Source organism: Delphinapterus leucas, chromosome 11 (assembly GCF_059928025.1).
Source record: "Delphinapterus leucas isolate spDelLeu-1000000601 "Yukka" chromosome 11, BTC_Dleu_Yukka2, whole genome shotgun sequence".
Lineage (NCBI taxonomy): Eukaryota > Metazoa > Chordata > Mammalia > Artiodactyla > Monodontidae > Delphinapterus > Delphinapterus leucas.
The window spans coordinates 92798240-92817729 of record NC_143139.1 but is presented as its reverse complement, the minus strand read 5'-3'; the positions used below and the strand labels follow the sequence as shown (position 1 = coordinate 92817729).

General features: G+C 50.6%; 1 protein-coding gene across 2 annotated transcripts; it reads right to left on the bottom strand.

Annotated features, from left to right (window-relative positions):
* Positions 1 to 2: 2 nt before the first annotated feature.
* KDELR3 (KDEL endoplasmic reticulum protein retention receptor 3) lies at positions 3 to 14270 on the bottom strand. 2 transcript variants are annotated; one of them, XM_022597149.3, is made up of 5 exons: positions 14037 to 14270; positions 8902 to 9002; positions 5226 to 5384; positions 4122 to 4374; positions 3 to 3275 (listed from the first exon to the last, which is right to left on the bottom strand). In XM_022597149.3, exons 1-5 carry the CDS (start codon positions 14176 to 14178, stop codon positions 3235 to 3237), a joined length of 696 nt encoding a protein of 231 aa, XP_022452857.2. In that variant the 5' UTR covers positions 14179 to 14270; the 3' UTR covers positions 3 to 3234. The 2 variants fall into 2 exon arrangements, with proteins under 2 accessions (XP_022452857.2, XP_022452858.1); XM_022597150.3 differs by lacking the exon at positions 14037 to 14270 and adding an exon at positions 13244 to 13522.
* Between the last annotated feature and the right edge of the window lie 5220 nt (positions 14271 to 19490).

The window sequence follows — 19490 nt, the reverse complement described above, 5'->3', positions numbered from 1 at the left end:
TCTTTTCCTTTTTTTCTTCTTCCCTTTTTCTTTCTTTTTCTTTTTTAATTTTTTTTCCCAACCATTGTGATTTGTCCTTCATGCAGATTAGTTAGAATTCACTGCCAGGTTTTTTCTGCCTGCCAAAATGATCCAGTCTGTAATAACAGATTTTGTAAAAGTATATATATATGTATAGCCGACTGGAAGAGATTTTTCCCCCCAGCTTCTTGCATGTCGAGGATGTTTGAGCTATTTTTCATCTTTAAAAGAAAAAGTAAGGTGTTAGGCCCTTTTGTGGGAGCCCATTTTTTGTTGTCCTGAGTTGCGGTCGGGGGGGGGGGAGGGTAGAGGGTTGAATTCTGCAGAAGAAGACGGCATCTGTGCTTTAAATTGCTCTCGTTACTGGAATAGAAAACCAAGAGGGAGTTCCCTGCACATTTTCTGTAATGCTTTTTAATGTTTTTCAAGCTGGGACAGGGTTCCTCAGGCCTGATGAGTTTTTAAGACAGTGCTTTGCCATTGTCATTTTGGCTGATTGCTTGTTAAGTGCATTTGACAGTTTTTTTAAAAATTCCTAATTGGCTTTGTCTCCCTTACACTCTGCCTTCCCCCTTCCCAATTACTGAAAAATAACCATTTTAGTTGTCAGGTTAGAAATTAAATTGCTGAGTCTTGAGTTTCTTTAAGTGTATCCTTTAAATTAAAAACCCCAAATGTTTATTGTCATGGTTAAATGTAGCATCTCCGCATCTGGGTGGAAGCTGCATATTTTTCTTCCCCATATTACCAGGGACCATCTGTGAAATTCATTTTCCAACCAGACAGCTGCTGTGAGCAGAATGAACGTAAATGCTCATTGGAAATTTATGAACCAGTTAAATATGCATTCACCTGCAGAGTGAGAACCACGTTTAATTATAAACAGTATACTCCGTGGGCAGGTTTTCTTTTTAAACTCAGTATTTGTAGAGCTAGAGTAAAAGCAACCCTTTGCCAGCTACTCAGCCCTTTTGGCCAAGTTATCTTGAAGGGTCTTAAGGGTTTATTAAGAACTCTTACTCTCTTCATACTCCCGTTCTCTGCAGTGCTTTGTAACAGCTTTTGGGTGCAGATTTTCCTCAGCATCCTTTTGCACTCAGCTTTTTACAGGTAGGTAGTGGACTAAAGTCCAAGTCCTTTTACTTTTCCTCCACCTGAAAGGTAGGTGAGATTGTCCCCTTCATAGTAATACCAACCGTTTTACTGAGACTTCATATAGCAGATGGGCCTGGAAAGAATTTTCTGCTCTTGTGTTCACTGTAACAGGACAGGGAGATCAGACAGCCTCAGAAATCTCTTCGTATCTAGCGTGGGACTTAATTTTTTAATACTGTTATTGATACTGTTCATTCACAGTGTAGTTAAAGGGGGGAGCCTCCACTGCATTCTTTGGCTTAGGCCTGAGATTGCTTGCTGGTTTGTAAGATCAAAATATCTAAATACTTGAGGTTTTTGTTTTCCTCTTAAAATTCTTCAGGGAGAGAGAAGGGATTGTTTCTGAGGGGTACTGAAAGTGTGGTTGAATGTGCGACATACAGGTAGGTTGTCAGCATAAGCTGAAATGTATGCATGTGAGAACTTTGATATCTCCCCCCACCCCCCCACTTTCTTCTTTCTTAACTTCTTTTTCTCTTCCTTATAGAAGTTGAGGCTGAGGGAGGATGGTAGGCACAGGAAAAACATGGCAACACCACTCTGTGCTTTCAAACCAAAGTGTCCCCCCCCCCCAAAAAAAAAAAAAGTCTAAGCACTGATTACTCCATTATAGGCATTTTTTTTCTACACCAAAATTCTGATTTTTATTTTATTTTTTTTTAACACAAAGGTGCCACCACAGGGTGTGTCCTACTCTCTTGCAAGTCTTGAAAGCATCCCTTTGCGGGCAAGGTCTCTGGGCAAGCAAGCGGTATTTGGTCTGCTACTTGCTTTCCTTTTTCCACCGGGGATATTGTAATCATAAAGTCAAAATAACAGCATATCCCAAAACTCAAAAGCTATTGTGGCCTGAGCACAGCTGAAATCTAGTAGTTTTTCCTGTATAGCTCCAGAGTTAAGTCTTCTGCCTCTATGTCTGCCACTCATAATTCAGGTTCTGCCTTTGCTTCAGAATGTGAGCAGAAGAATCCTCATTTGATGCTAATTATTGTACTCATGATTGAAACTCATTTAGGGAAAGGATTTCTATATTAAGCTGTGGGGCTGCTTCTCCCCAGTCCCTCCCTAACAATTCATTGTGTGGACTTCTCTCATCTAAAAGGTTGGTGGCTTTTGCTTGGGATCAGTGCTCTCTCTATTTATGTCCTTGCTGGTTTCTGAACACATTCCTGTTGCGTTAAGACTTGAAAGATTTGTAGATGTACGATGTTCAGGCACAGGATGCTAAGAGCTTAAGAGCTTATGTTACTATTCTTAGTTTGTAAATTGTCCTTTTGATACCATCTTGTTTCTTTTGTAGGTATAAATAAAACACTTGACAATAAGGTGTGAGATTTTTATTGCTTAAAAAATTCTGACTACAGGCCAGTGACAGTCTCTTAAGAGTTTTTATTTGCTTCAAGACCATGTTGATTGACTAACACCTTAGCACCTAAAAATGTGAAGGGGGGGGTGGGATTAATTGTTCTTAGTGCGAAAATTTGAGAGCAACAAGACAGTACCTAGTAGGTAAAGCCTGGGGTATTCGTTTCCTCATGACATTTCCCACCTGTCCTATCACCTCTGTGTCCTGACTCCTAAGCTTGATGGCCTCCTACCTGGAAAGTGAGAATTAATCGCAACAGTACACTCCTAATACTTAGGGCTGTCTGTGACCTGCATTTGGGGCTTTTGCCTTATACACAGCGGGGTGTATTTCCAGATTGGGACTGGCTGTTCCTTAGCATGAGTCTCACACTAGGCCCTTAGAGAGCAACAGTTGACTTGATCCATTCGTGGGTTAAACACCTAAGGTTTTTATGATGGTCCAGTTGACATTGTGAGGGTACCATACTTATGTAATTGGCCCAAGTTTTAATTACCTCTGTAATTTAAGGGAGACACTGATGAGAAGGTCTTCTAGATAGAATGATCAGCGCTTTGCTGAATTCCACACTAAGCATTTTTCTGACTTCAGTTTTAACATTTGGTCTCAGTCATGTAAAAGTCACCAGGAGAACACTTCACACATAGTTTGCTTCGTGTCCATGTTAAGGTGTAGAACATCTCTGAGGACCTTCAAATTGGCATTGGAAGACTTAACTTCTTTCCTTTAAGGACTAGAAGAAAATGACTGAAATTAGTATCTTGTGAAAGGACTCCTTTACAACTTTGTGCATAATCTTAGTATCTAATGCCTGTCTCACAGTATGTATTCAGATGTTAAAGCCAAGGGGAAACATCTCTGCAGGTTTAGCTACAGGTTCACTGACCCCATCTTGGACACTGATGCCACCACTCCCTCTTGGCAGGCCATGAATCTAGCAGTTGTCCTCAATTTCTTTATTTCACACCTCACACCCAGTGCACTGACAGTTCCTATCAGCTCCACTCTCGAGAAATGTCCCTGTCTCTTTCCACCGATGACCACCTCCTAGCAGAACATCTCCCTGCTTTGGCTGCTTTTCACCCTACACAGCGGCTGGCGGACTGGTTTTCTGATGACCCCAGCTGCTGCTGTCTGTGGTTGGAATGCAATGGGAATGCCTTACCCTGACCTAACTGAGGCCCTAGGTGATTCATCTTGGTTGACCTGCCATATCTAGGTTTACAGTTGACTGTACTAGCCTTTTTGTCCTTTATCATACCAAGCTGGTTCCTGCCTTGGGGCTTACACGTAAGCTGTTCTCTCTGGAATGTATTTGTCCTATATTTTCCTAACCCAAGTATTTTGTCAAATGTTATCTCATAGCTGTCTTCCCTGTACACTGCATAGTACCTAAAATATCCTACTGGTCTGTATTTTTTCATGGCACAGTTTCCTGAAAACATTTGTCTTCCCATGTTAGAATGTAAGCACCATGAGGGGCACACAGACTTGCCTCTGTTCACTTCCATATCCCCTCAAACACTGAATGGATTGGTAACTGAGACAGTGCCAGCAACACTGTTCTCGCAGCACCTACCTTTGGTCACATACAAGTAGAAGAAGTCACAGTAGAAGATGGTTTGTACTACCCCAGACACCACTGCAATTTGGTCATAGAAATTCTCAGTCTGGTACCGCCTGATCCAGTTAGCCAAGTAGAGGGCCCGGTATAGCCCAAGAAAGAACAGGTAATGAGTAGTAATGGTCTCAGCCTCTCCAGTCTTGCTGATCATGAAGAGCTGGGGCAGGATGGCCACTGATTCCAGGTAGATAGAGAAAGTCCAGAGGATCTGAGCCAAAGAGAGAAGTAGCCAGAGGAGGCTGGTCAAGAAGGGGCCGTCTTTAGAATTTAGTTACTAAAATAATGTTTATTGGAGAGAATACAGTGAAGCAAAAGAGAATTTTTTTTAAGATGAACTAGTTCACCATTTATTCAGGTCTTATTTATTTGCCGCTCCGCGTGGCTTGCAGAACCTCAGTTCCCCAACCGGGGACTGAACCCGGGCCACGGCAGTGAAAGCCAGAATCCTAACCATTAGTCCACCAGGGAACTCCCAGAATCATGTTCTTGAAATTTTTAATTATTTTCATCAGTGTATCATTCCACCCCTTTCTTTGTACATAAAAAATATTTTTAAGAGATTCAAGCGTACTGCTTTTTTCACAAGCATGAACGTTGCTGTAGAACATAATTTTTAATTGTTGCAGAATTCTGTCATACAAACTTGATTTAATTGAGGCTGTGGTTTCTCAAAATGGAAGCGATGAACACCAGCATCAGAATCTCCTCAGATGCTTGTTGCCCCAAAGATTCTTGGGTCAGAGGCCAGACCTGAGCTGAAATCTGGGTCTGGACTGTGCTCTAATTTCCACTAATCACCAGTTGGCCAGAGGGTCTTAGTATTAAGTGGTGCTGTGATGCCTGCTTTGTTTATGAACACGACTATTTAGATGTGCCCGTTTTCAAGAGGAGCACTGTCAATAGCTTATTGGCAATTTCTAAACTTATAACAATACAGGAGTAATGGCTATGGTTGTGGCAGAAAGGTAGCCCAGATGTTACCAAGGGTCCAGAGGTAAGGACTTTAGGGAGTGTGTTTACCTTTGGGAGTTAGTACTCTGTCTGGGTCCCTTCCCTTACCTCCAGAGGAGTGAAACTGTAGTTTTCAAGGAAGGAGAGGCCAATGACTGGGACCAGAAGAAACTCCAGGCGGAATGTGTCATTCTCACTGTCAAATGTTTTCCGGAATTTCCCATAGATCATGTACACCGTGACATAGGCACAGAGGAGAAAAACCACCTAAAAAGGGAGAGAGACACATGGGAATTGATAAAGTCATTTCCCAACCTATTTGCTGGGCTTCAAAGCCACCCTGAGTTGGGACCTACCAAACCCAAGGGCTAGTGTTCTGCCTTAAGGTGGAAAAGGTGAAGTGTGCTTGCACATTTCTCTTGGGCCAATGAACCTAGAATCTGAAGCTAATGACCTTTTTGTTAAGTAACTCCATGCTTCTAACTGGGACTGATGGTGCTACCATGAAGACAAAGGTGCCCAGGCGTCCTCTCACTGTGGAATGTTAGGCCAAAAAAACCAGAATTGGCCTTTGTCGGGGGACTTAGTGGCATTCCATGGCTATTTATTTATTTTTAATTTATTTATTTTCGGCTGCATTGGGTCTTCGTTGCTGCGCGCGGGCTTTCTCTAATTGTGGCGAGTGGGGGCTTACTCCTCGTTGCGGTGCGCGGGCGTCTCATTGCGGTGGCTTCTCTTGTTGCGGAGCACAGGCTCTAGGTGTGCGGGCTTCAGGAGTTGTGGCTCGAGGGCTCTAGAGCGCAGGCTCAGTAGTTGTGGTGCACGGGCTTAGTCGCTCCGCGGTATGTGGGATCTTCCCGGACCAGGGCTCGAACCCGTGTCCCCTGCATTGGCAGGCGGATTCTTAACCACTGCGCCACCAGGGTAAGCCCCCAGGGCTCTTCTAAAGCCTCAACTTCCTGGATCTGCATCAGTGACTTGAGAGCATTCTTCCACAAAGACTTGAATCAGTTGACCATCAATCCTTCAGAAGAAAAGTGCTCTTTTTCTAACTACGGTAGCTGTCCTCCAGCATATAATGGTTTTATGATCTGGCCTCTAACGTAGGCCAGAGGCTCTCAAACTTGAATGTGCATCAAAATGATATAGATGGCTGCCCCTTCCCCTGCCCCCAGAGTTTCTGATTTAGTAGGTTTGAGCGAGCCTGAGAATTTTGCGTTTCTAGCAAGTTCGTATGTGATACTGCTCTGCTGGTCCAGGACACTAGCCTAGAAAACTAATGTTTGCACTTCAAAACTGAGGTTATTTCCTCAAAATCTTTTCTCACCAGAACAAGGCACACATGCTCTGTGTCACCATACCCCCATATAAAAATGCTCATTGCTGCTTGTGAGCACATGTTCTGTAAATGTCTGTGTACCAGTCTGTCTCCCCTAGGAGAGGAGATTCCATAAGCGGGTCCATGCCCTGTCCACCTCTGAATCTAACTCAGGGCCCAGCACAAAACAAATGCTGGAATGAGTGAATGAATCAATGAAATGGAGATCACTTCTTCATTTCACAAATTCGGAAACTGGCCTCTTTGAGGATCCGAGACCTCATTCAGCCATGGCAAGGGCTGGGTTTACAACCCCTGCCAGGACTGCCCAAGTCAGACCCTTGGGCAGAGAGATAAACTAAGCAGGTGGTGTTTGCTACTTCTGTGCTGGATTGAAGGAGACAGCGGTTTCAGGACCTCAGGCTGTAGTTCACACTGAGCTCAACAGTGCACAAGTAGCAGCATCCTCCATTCCACCAATCCCAGGAACAATATGCCCAGAATCCCAAAGGGACATCCCTGATACAGAGAAAGAGAACTCACTTTCAGTTAAATATCTTCTGGGTGCTAGGTACATTACACAGATTATCTCATGTCATCTTCACAATAGCCCTGCAAGATAGGTAGGATTCCTCCCATGTAGCCTTTTTTCCTTAAAAACAGGACTCCTATTAGACAATGTGCCCAACTAAAAACTAATTTCCCAGCCTCCTTTGCAGATAAGGATGGTCAGTGACATGTACATGGAAGTCACTGGAAAGCTCTTTAAAAAGGGCTTACCCGGCTGACAGGCACCCTATTGCTCTTTCTCCCCTTCCTCCTCCTTCCCGTCCTGAATGTGATGTGATGGTAGGAGCTCTAGCACCTATTTTGTGACTCTGAGGCAAACCTGAAGATAGATATCACATTCAGGACTAGCTATATCATTTGCAGGGCTTCTTGTTAAAAAATAAGTATTTCAAAATGGCAACAGCAAAGCATTAAACCAAGCATAGGGCCCTTCTGAGCAACTGCACAGGTAACAAGCTCAAGTGCTGGTTACACTAAAGCTGGCAGAGCAGAAAGTTAAAAGGAGATGCCATCCCGGCCCTAGACTACGCACTTCCAGATTCTGTGTTATGAATGAGATAAAAATAAATCCTTACCTTATTAAAATAACTCAAGTCTCTGTTACCAGCATCCAAACCGTTACATCCCACTTTACTGACTCTGAAACCTGGGCTCCTTCCACTAAACTGTGTTGGATGGTTGGTTAAAATCTCAGAAAATGTCTTATCCCAACCAAACCTCACAGCTATGGCCCAGGGCTGAGAGATGCTGTTTCTCTGTCTATAAAACAGGACCAAGCTTCAAAGCAACAGCTTCCCATGGCAAAACCAAATCCAAACTGTTCACCTGGATCATCTGCCCTCACCCAGCCCCCTATCGGCACCCCTACCACCAGCAGGTAGCCCTCGCCTGCTGAGCTCCCAGCGTGCCTGCCTTCTGTCTGTCCTTTGAATACACCAAGCTTGTTCCTGTCTTGGGGGTCTTTGCATCAGCTATTCCATCTGCTTAGAATGCTCCTCCTCTGAGCTTAATCCTTGTGTCACTCAGATCTCAGCTTACACGTCACCTCTTTGGAGAGGCCCTTCCTGATGACACTCCCTAAATAGCTCCCTAGTCGTTCTCTATCATGTAACCCTGTTTTTAAAACTTCTTTCGTTATAATTGAAGGAAACATCGTCCTATTTTACTTATTTGCATAGCCTTATCCCTAAACAGTTTTTCTTACTTGTTTTATTATCTGTCTCCCCGGTTAGAATGTAGGTTCTGTGAGTATAGGCGCCGCATATATCTCCTTCAGGTACCTAGCTCACAGTAGGTGCTCAATAAATGATTGTCAGATAAATGGACAAATAAGTTCTCTGAAAGCTCAGGGTACCATGTTTGATTTTTTGCGGTACGCGGGCCTCTCACTGTTGTGGCTTCTCCCGTTGCGGAGCACAGGCTCCGGACACACAGGCCCAGTGGCCATGGCTCACAGGCCCAGCCGCTCCGCGGCATGTGGGATCTTCCCGGACCGGGGCACGAACCCGTGTCCCCTGCATCGGCAGGCGGACTCTCAACCACTGCGCCACCAGGGAAGCCCCGATTTTTTGCTTATTTTTTAACCATTATAATAGCTAACCTTGATTGAGTTTTTAATATATGACAGCTATTGTGTATTTACATTTATTACCTCGTTTAACTTTCACAGCAAAATCCTCTGAGGTAAGTACACCTATTCTTCATTTTGTAGAGGAGGAAACCAAGGTCCACAGAGGCCAGAAGACTTGCCCAAGCCCAGGTCCCACAGCTGCTAACAGCAAAGCCAGGATTCAAATCCAGGTCTGCCTGGCTCCACAGCCTGAGTCCCCAAGTATACTGTCTCACCGTCTGGGGGTTGCTTGGCAGCCCCCCACCATGGCTGCCCATCCCCCTTACCTTCATTACTGTGTTGTAGATGGAGATAAAGTTGGTGAACAGGTCCAGGTACCTGGTGGTGAAGACGAGAGCGAAAAGGATCTGGCTCTTCCCGGAGATGCCTGTAGCCGGATGGGGACAGGAGACAATAAGAACACAGACGGCCAGGCTCACACACACTCGAGAAGCCCAGAGCCTGAGTTGGAAAGGCCTCCAGAGTGTCCACTTCATAATGACACCCTGTCCAGGACACTGTCACCCTCAGAGGGCCAGGAAACACCCCTTCCCATTGGGTCACTTGAGTCTTTTACTCTCATTAGGCTGTAATCTGTCACCCAGTCTCCAAATCAAGACATGAACACCAAGTTCCCAGGGCCCCTGTGCGTGCCTGCCTTGGTTCCTGCTCTGGGGAGGGCGTGGGGATGGGGAGAGTCAGGCTTGCAGGGGGTAAGTGTCAAGGCTCCTCTTTGCTCTACCCCCAGGGTTCCACTGACAATCCCCAGAGCTCCATCTTTTGGAGGACAACTCAGACTCTACAAGGTGCTGATTCACCAGGGAGACCACAGCAGGTGGAGGAAGGCACAGGGCCAAGGGAGCATTCTATTTTATTTTTCCAAATTTTAAAGATTAAAAAAGCTTTTTTTCTAGTTATAAAACTTATGACTATTTTTACTCATTGTAAAACAAAAACCAGACAATACATAGAGATGTAAGTTAAAAAGCAACAATCACCCGAAGTCTGAGTGTGCGATCTTCCAGATCTTTGTTGGTGCACACATACACACAACACATATGTGCACACATATGACACATTTGGACGCATCAAGTTGACAAAACTGGGTTTGTACTTTCCATGCTATTTCCTCATCTGCTTTAAACTTTTATTTAAAGTTTTTTAAATAAAAACTTTAAACTTTTTATTTTGAAACAATTTTAGATTTACAGAAGAGTTGTAAAGAGTTGTAAAGACAGCACAGAGAGTCCTACCCTTCACCCAGCTTCCCCTAATGGTAACACCGTGCACAATCACGGAACATTTGCCAAAACTAAGAAACTGACATTGGTATAGCACTATTGACTGAACTCCAGACTTTTCACGTTTTCCCACTGATGCCCTTTTTCTGTTCCAGGATCTAATCCAGGAATCGAGGCTACATTTAGCCATCATGCTCCTTAGTCAACTTTTGCCCACTTTTGATACATCGTGGAGGTGGTTCCTGGGTAAAAGCAAGCAGTTGCCCTGCCTCCCATTTCTCTTGCCCCATTAAGCCCACAGCAGTCTGGATACTTCACCAAACCACTCCCATGGTCCCCGATGCCCACGTTACTGCATCCAAACGTCAACTCTATCTCACCCACCCAACTCCTCAAGAGCCAGCTGAGCGCTCCGTCTATCCCAACCACACCTTTCTCCAGGTTTCTGTGGCTGTCCACACTGCCGGCTTCTCACCGCCTCTGGCCACTCCTGTCCTCCTCAACACCTAATCCTCAGAGGGCTACCTCTCTTCTCTCTCTGTCCCTTTGCCATCCCATCCGACACACAAGGGACCCTCTGGCTCCAGACTCTCTCCTTGGATCTCTGACCTATATATTCCTGCCTGACTAAATCCACCATCTCCCCTTGAACCCCCTCCTTCTCCTGTCTTCTGTCCTTCTTCTGCCACCATCATCCCCTTTGTGCTCAAGGTAGAAAACCAAGAGCCATCCTTGAGCCTCTCTCACCTTTGTCCCCTCACCCCTGGATTTTATTCTAACTATGATGGATCTACTGGGGAGTTTGACACCAAGAAGTGACATTACCGGATTCAGGGTTTGATTCCTTTGTATGCCTGATCTGTGCCTTTTCTAATTATTCTTCTGGTGAGGGACATTTTGGGGAGAGGGGACAATCCTAACGACTGAGGATGAACACCACTGAAGCCCCTAATATCCTGGAGAGGGCTGGGTCCACCTGCCAGCTTTCCTACCAGCATGGCAACCCTGAGCCTCAACTGTAAAATGGGGCAGGACTGACGTGAGGACTAAATAGGATTCAGTGAGAACCCGAGTGCCTCCCTGGGGGTCTGGCAGTGGGGCTGGCTGTGGGTGAAGGAGCCCCCTGGGGGAGGGGGTCGGAGTCCAGGAGGCAATACTGATCCAGCTCGGAGCTATGCCTTTCATTATGCCATATCCCTGAGCCCTCACTGAGGTCTGGCCAGGGGGGTCCTCAGCCCCATTCAGGAGGGTCCAGGCGGCTCTAGTGGGGATGCTTGGCTACCCCCTCACTCGGCCTTTCCCCACTCCTCCCCTCTTTCCATGCCCAGCCTGCCAGGCCCCTGGGCTTCACTCACATTTTCCTTAGCTCTTTGGGAGCCCTGGAGATCTTGAGCACAATGTTTTTTTCACACTGTTTTGAAAGCAGTGAATAATTTCCACCAAAGCAAGCTGCGCATGGAGACCCCAGGACACAGAGGAGAACAGGAGCCAGTACCCGGCCAGAGTCCCTCAGGGAACCCACTGGCCAAGTACAGACCTCCTGCCATTTGACGGATGGGAAAACTGAGGCCCAAGGTTACACAGTGAGTCCGTGGCAGAGCAAGAATGAAGCTCCAGTCTCCTGCCTTCGGGGCTGGGTCACAGGGGTGTCACACCAGGCCCTGCTCCTCGGGGCTGACGGGCTGGCATCCAGGAACCTCACCCCCTCCGTTCTCAACCAGGCCTGTGCTGATTCCTCTCCGCACACACACAGGCCCCACTGCTCACCCGCCCTTTCCTTTTCCAATAGCACTTCGCTTCCCTGACAAACCGTATCATTTACTTGGTTGCTACCACTGTAGCTGGTTGGCGGTCTCCCACTGATAGATTCAGCTCCACCAGGCCAGGACCTCTGCCTGTTGCCCGGTTATATCCCAGGTGCCCGGTACAATGCCTGGCAGAGTGCGATGGGGAACAGAGCCCCCTCCTGGTCACGGCTGCTCACCCCGTCCAGGGCCCTCCAGTGGCAGGGACAGGTCCAACCTAGATTCTTCCTCTCACTGGAGCCGCTCTCAGGGCTCCTGGCCCACTTCCCCTGAGTGGGAACCTGAGGGCCCGTGAGTGCCCATTTCCCTGGAGACCCCAAACCCGAATGGGCTCCAGGTCTGGAATCACTCCCTCTGCAATGACCCTCACACCGGCACCCACCTCTCCCCCCCACCAAGCCCCCTGGGCCAGCAGCCTCCACGACGCTCTCTGCTTCCTCTCTCAGCCTCCCCACACAGCTTCCAGGGTCCCCTCCAAGCCCCTCCCCTGCTCCCCAACTTTTCTTGGCTCCCAGTCCCAACTCCCTACTTGACAGACAAGGCCCTTTCACATATGACCACCCACCCCCCCTGGACTCATCTCCCTCCCGGACCACCCCGAAATTGGGCTGCTCACCATTCCTGGGACATGCCCTGCCCTCTGTGACACGACACACCCTTCCTGGGTGACACCCTGCCTGTCTTCCAGGACCCAGCACAGAGCTGCTCCCTCCATGAAGCCTTCAGGGGTCCACTCTGCCTCCTTGGCGCCCACAAGGAGCCTGGGCACGTCTCTGTATCCCCTCACCCCGGTGCCAAGCACAGGGCAGGCGCCTCCAGGACACCAGTGGACAGAGATGGCTGCAGGCAGCTCAGCAGCCTCTTAATACACGGGGTCTGTTTGGCCACCACCAGTCCAGCCCTGAAACTTCTCCAATCCCCTAGCAGGGCGGCCAGACTGCTGGGCAAAAGGGGGACCCCCTCCCGCCCTCCCTGGGCTTCTGCTCATGGGCGGCTCCATGCCCACCTGGGCCTGGCTGGTGCCCCTCCTGCCACATCATAGCCGCCTGAGGCACAGGCTGGGGAGGAAAGAGGGCCCAACTTGGGGGGAGGGGGGAAGTCCGGGAGGGGGAGGGGAGAGTGGTGGGGGCAGGAAAAGAGAAGACCTTGAGGGTCTGGAGCCGCTTCCTGTGTGTGCACCTCCTTCTCCCCCGCGCCCCGGTCCCCACCCTGGGTGGGGGCAGATAGAACAATGGGCCCCAAGGGATGCTGCTCCTGGGCAGCAAAGGGGGTGTCACCTCCTCCTTATCCCCCTCCTCTTCCAACTAGCAGCGGCAATGCCAAGCAGGGGAGAGAGGGGGTCGGTCAATGGAGGCGCAAGCCCATCTTCCCTCCGTAACTTCCGCGGGTCCTTTTTCTGTGATATGGTACAATTTTAAGTTTTCTTTGGAAGCTGAGCTACGCAAAAACAGTTTCAAGCACCCCCAAGCCGAAGTGCCCACCCTCAACAGACATTCAGGAGGTTCCCCGTAAGCCCTGCAGCAGGGGCGTGCGGCTGGCCCTCCGCCCCCGGGGCCCCACCTCCCGCCCGGAGCGCCCCTCACCCGTGCAGCACTTGGAGCGCCAGATCTTCCCCAGTAGCAAGATCATGGCCAGGAGGTGGCTCAGGTCGCCCAGGATACGAAACACGTTCATGGTCCGGCCCGCTCTCAGCCAACTCCTGGGAAACTTTCTGGCGGGCGAGGTGGCTGCCACGTCCCCGGCTCCGGCCTCTGGGTCCCGCGCCCCTGCCTGCGCCCCCGAGCTCCGCGGTCCCGCCCGGGCGCAGCCGCTCCGCCAGCGCGCTCTTGGCGGGGCGGTGACGTGGCCGAGCCTGCCGCCGCCGTGCCAGGGAGCCAGGAAGCGCCGCCGCCCGAGATCCCGAGATCCCGCCTCCCGGCCCAGCCCAGCGCCGCGGCTCCCGGGGCGGGGCGGCTCCGCGGGCTGGGGGGCTTCCGGCCTGGGCCAGCCTCCCGCGGCCTGGGCCCGCCACCCGCCGCCCGGGCCGCTGTGCGTCTGCGAGGTGCCTGCCACGTCCCGCCCGCCCCACCCCCCATACCCGGAGAAGGGTCCGCCGGGAGTCCGGGACTCTGCCTCCTCTGCTCGGAACCCGGGGTGCTACCGCACGTGACCGTGGGCAAGGCACTGAGTCCCTCTCTCTGCCTCGGTTCCCTCATCTGTACACAGGGCTAAGAAGACCCGTGCTGGGGTGAAGTGGTGTCCTGCGTGCCACTGCTTGGCATGAGCTCAGCAGGTTGGAAGCCCCATAAATGGTGACCCACTGCTACTGTCATCAACCTGGGGTTGGAACCCCTCCGGTGGGAAGAAGAGCTGGAGCTGGGTTCCCCACCCTCTCACCTGTTAATTTGAAGAGCCGCCTTGTCCTGACCTGACCTGTTGGACAATGGTAACCAAAGACTCTCTGGTTGGAAGTCAGGCTGACCTTGGTTCCAGCCTGGGTGCTGAGAGACTTCCTCTCTCTTGGCCTCAGTTTTTTCATCTGTAAAACGGGATCACTGTGAGCATGGAAGAGGTCAGGTCTCTCAGGGAGAACCAGGGTCCTCCCTAGTGTCTCCCTCTTCTTGGTGTGACAAAATGTTAAACAGGAGCACAGGCCAGAAGAGACTCCAGAGGGCTGGGGAATGTTGGCCAGCAAGTTGGGAGGGGTGAAGGGTGAAGGACCAACTGTGGGCAGGAGTCCTGTCAGGGCTGCCTGACCTGAGCAGGTCAGACACCCTCTCTGGGCCTTGGTCTCTGCATCTGTAGTAGTGGACCGCATGTGTTAAGGTCCCTTATCACCGCCGCCCTTTTGACCCCTGTAGCCCCTTCTCCCCCTCAGGACCTTCATCTCTCCCTAAATTACTGGCTTCCTTTCTGTGGCCCCCCTCCCCATCACAGACAGCCAGAGAGGCTTTGCCATGATGAAGTCTGTCACTCCTCTACTTGTGACCCTTCCATGGCCCCCTCACCATGACTCCCAGGGCAAGGCAGTCTTTTGAGACTCAAAATGTGGTCCAAGGACCAGCAGCGTCTATATTGCCTGCTGGGAATGCAGAATCTTGGGCCCCACCCCAGACCAGTTGAATCAGAATCTGTGGTTAAACAAGATCCCTGAGTGATTTGTGTGCACACGAAAGTGTGAGAAGCACTGATCTAAGCAAAACTAAGAGGGAGGTACAGTTATTATCCCCATTCTACCCTGGGGAAACTGAGGCACAGAGAGCTTAAGTAATTTGCTTAAGGTCACACAGAAGCTAAATAGTGGAGCCTGGATTCCACCACACAGTCTGACTTCAGGGTTCATGCAATTAAATCATGACACTACACTGTGGGTTGTCACGGGAGGTGATGAGCTCCCTGTCATGTGAGGCAGGTGAGCAGGGGGGTGGGTGCCATTTGTCACGGATGCTGCAGTGGGGACTCCTGCCCTGGCCGAGATAGCCATCAAGTATTGGGCATCTACTGGGTGCCAAGCATGAGTCAGGCACGTTAGACAGGTTCTCTCCATTCAGTCTCAACAGTCACCCTCAGAAGCAGGCTTTAAATCCTCACTTTGCAGGAGAAGCCTATTGAGGCCCAGGGAAGTGAGATGCGTGGTCACAGTTCTTCTGGGAGGAAGAGCCAGGCACTCATCCCAGGGCTGTGACAGGTTCTGAATGGGCCGCTATGTTCCCTGCTCACCCCCCACCCCAGCCCTGCCCAGATACCTCCCCTCCAGTCAGTGCCCAGAGAAGGCGGTGGTTATTTAAATCCCTCAGGTGTGGCTACAGTTCTCTCTGCCCAACCAGCTGGCATCTCATTCTCAGCGCCCACCTTCTCCCCAAGCCAGGGAAAAGCACGTGCATTTGCCATTTGGTAAAACATCTGTCCTCTTGAGAAGCAGCCCCTACTGCCAGCAGGGGATGGAACAAGGCTAGAATCCTCTTCCCTCTATTTCTCCAGGGGGACCACAGAGGGGAACTGGCCCAGGCCAGGGGAGGTCTGAGGAGTGACCCCCACGGTGATGGAGGGGGAAGAACTCAAGATCTTGTCCTGGGCCTGCCACGGTGGCCTTGAGCCTGCCTTGTCTCCTCCTTGGGCCTCAGCTTTCCCATCTGTTGATGGGGATAATGAAGAGAGAAGTATTGCTGACTTGTTATTCGGTCCTCCTTACATCTAGTCTTCCTGGTCTCCCTATGAAACTGATACTCCCTATGTCTCAGGACAGAAAACTCATCACCCCAATTTTGCAGATAAGGAATCTGAGGCTCAAACTTGTCTCTTGCTCCCACAGGTCACAGAGACCTCCTCTCCCCAAGGTTCTACCACTCTGTCCTTAGTAATGAGCCCCGCCTTTTCCACACCTACTCCATCTTCAAGGTGGAGCGTTTTTCAAAGCTCCCAACGAAGAGCGGGGGGAAAACCCCCACTCATTTCATTCCCCTGGCTCTAGCGCAGGCTGGAGCTCTGGCCACCTGCACTGTCGGACCTGTCTTTCCCGGACGCTGGGTGGTTCCCGGCAAGTCCCTCACTACTCAGCCTCACTTTTCTGACACTCGAGATTTGTCTGCTGCAGGAACGCAATTGAGGGGAGGCCGAGGGGGAAGTTTCCTTCAGTTCAAAGGGCAAGGATTCTTTTTCCCTCATTAAGAAAGCAAACTGTATGTTCAAAGTCAGATTTATGGGAGAGTTGCTCAATTATAGGAAGAAAAAATGTATGTATAGTCTTTTTTTCCTACCTGGTCCCAGCCCTTTGTTATATTTCACCGCTCTTTTGAATATCCTGCTAACTGCCTCAAGTTCTGTGGGGAAGGAAAGTGTGGATATAAAGTGAAAATCACGATCCTGAGGACACCCCACCACTTAATCACCTGCTTCTGGCCGGGCAGGGCCCTGGAAGGAGGTGGGAGCTATTGGCCCGGGCTCCCGGGACTCCCTTCGGGTTCCTGGGGGCCGCTATGGCTTTCTCTGGTCTCGGCAGCAAGTGGACGCTCCCCCCGTGGGAGGAATGAACTCTTCCCAGGCAGCCCCGAGCCCGAGGTCCAGCGCCCGCCCCACCCCGCCCCCGCAAGAGGCGTGGACGAGTCTATTCCCTAATAGAACGGGGGTGGGCTGAGGGCAACCTTCCTGTGGTTCCGCCTCAGGTGTTCTGGAAGCTTCCCCCTCCCCACTCCTGCTCAATACGTTTTGAGTGACACACGGCAGGGCCTAGTATGTGCCCCATTTTTACCCAGCGGGAAACCAAGTTTCCAAAACCTCTCTTCCACTTTCAGTCCCAAGCACATTTATTGAAGACCAGCTGTGTGCCAGGCGCCTTGCAGGTTGATTGTAGGTGCAGACTTAAGGAGCCCTTGGGGCACCGTGGGAGGCGGGTGCCTGTGCATGCACTGGATATGGCGCAGAGGAGAGGGTAATTACCCTGGGCTGGGGGGAGTCATGAGGGAGAACTGCAGTTAGGAAGGCTTCAGAGGATGCCAGAGCCGGGCACTGAAGGATGAGTAGGAGCCTGTCTCAAGGACAGAGCCTGGGGGAAGAGAGCAGAGTCCCAAGTAGAAGGAACTACATGCGCAAAGGCGCAGAGATATGTATGATACCACTCCCTGGTCGGAGCCTCCCAGTGCTGCGCAGCCAAAACAAGAAAGGAAAAAAAAAAAAATAGGAGAGGGGAGAAGGATGAACGTCAAGGTTAGAGAGACCTTTGTTCGAGGCTCAAGTTCCACCACGTACCAGCTGTCCGAATTCGCGCAGTTTATTTAACCTCTCCAAGTCATAGTGTTCCCTTCGGTAGCTTGAGGGTAGACCGAGTACCGACTTCAGAGGGTAGCTATCAGGGTCAAAGTTAGGTTTCTAGAGCGCTTTGCAAGGAGTAAACCACGCAACAAATGCCAGTCCCTTGCTCCCCTTTACAGGACACTGAGGCCCAACGAGGCAAAGCAGAGCCGGGAAAAAACACGGAAATTCCGTGTCCTCAGAAGGCAATCACTCCCTCGCCGGTTTATTCCAGGAGAAGCGCAGAAGAGACAATTATTTGTAACCTCTCGGTCCGAGGAAGCCTTCTTGGGCGCTGGAAGTGTTCTGTATCTAGATCCGAGTGGTGATTACATGAGTTTTATACCTACGTAAAAACTCACTGAGCTGTACTTTTAAGGTGTATTACTGTTTGTTAGTTCCACCTCAATTAAAAGAAAAAGAAAAAGAAACCAACCCTGTCCGCGATGCCCTGGCGACACGTCGCCACTGGCGACAGCTGTCTTTCAGAGACTCCAAAGGCCAATCTCCCAGCGTCCGGCGCAGGCTCAGCGCCCTGCGCGGAGAATCGCGCACCTCGCGCAAGGGCCGGGGCGAGGTTCCCAAGGCAACCGCGAGCCGCTAGCCGAGTCTCCGGAATGACGAGGCGCCACCGAAGACCCGGAGCCCGGATTGCCGAACCGGAGCCACGGAGCGAGGCTGGAGCGAGAGGGCGGCTGGCCAAGTGCGGAGGGGAGCGACTCCGCGCCTTTTGTCCTTGCGCTGGCATCCCGAGGGCATCTGGGAAACTCCACTCCCAGCCCTGACTGTGGCCATAAACTGCTGTTTGAATACACTCCTAGGGATTCACTCTCGGCTTTCCAGGTGGGGAGATGGAGGGCTTGGCTACTCCCCAGTACCACAGGGCAAATCAGGGGCAAAGCCGAGCTCTGCACCCTGGTGGCCTGCTTTCCAGCTTGTGTCTCGCAGTCAAGTGGGAGGCACATAGGGCTGTGTGCTGGCATCTCCTTGGGGTCTGGTTCCAGCTCTGCTAGTGCTCTGTGGTCTTCAAGTCCCCTCTCCTGTCTGGGCCTCAGGGATGGGGACAATACCACCAATATCTCAGGGTAGTTGTTACTGAGTATGTGCAACAACGAGTGTAAAAGTGGCTTATAAACTGTAAAGGGCTTTGCACGTGTCAGGGACCGCCACCATCGCTAACCTAATGCCTTCTGGTCCTCATCATAACCCCAGCCCCAAACGCATCCTCGGTGACAACCAGCTGCACGGTGAACCTGGGGCTCCGAACTCTCCATGCTGGGAGGTTTCCAGTCGGTAGGTGAGAGTTCCCTGCCCCCATTTTCTGCTTCCTAAGGAATGGGCTCAGGGCAGGTCTCCCACAGGCACCAGGGACCCTTTGGTCCCCAGACCACCCAGTTAGAGGCGTTCACAGAGACCACCCTCCACCCATCCTCCTAATTTTCCACCCTCTGGCTGGATCATAGAAGGTCCCAGAACACATGCCCTGGACAGAGCCCAGGACACACTACTCAGTGGCCTTTGAATGCCACACGCTGGGCATGTTTGGACAGTTATGAATTCACGTGCTGTGAGGCTATATACACATTGGTGTCTGTGTATGTGTGTGTGTGTGTGTGTACACATGTGCCCGTCATGCATATGTTGGGGGGGGGTGTACTTGGGATGTGTATTTGAGTGTGTGTATGTAAATGTGTGTATTTATGGCTGTGTGGTATGTGCTTGCAGGTGTATGTTGTGTATTTGTGGCATATGTGTTTGCCCATGCATCTATTTGTGTCTTTGATGCTGTATATGCATATTTAGGTGGACATTTGTGAGTTTGTACTTGTGGTGTGCACAAGTGGGTGTATAAAACTGTGAGGTCTGTGATTGTGCATGAGTGGGAGTGTGCTGGGGGTCCTGGGTGCAGGAACTCTTTCCTCTCCCATCTCCCCTCATCCGGCTGACCTTCCCCTAGCTAAGGACTGTGGCCTCGGCCACAGACATGCTTCAGCTCACTCTTGCCCCATCTGCAGACCTGTGGCTGCCCAGGTCTTTAGCTTGCCTGGGTCTTTGGCCAGTGTG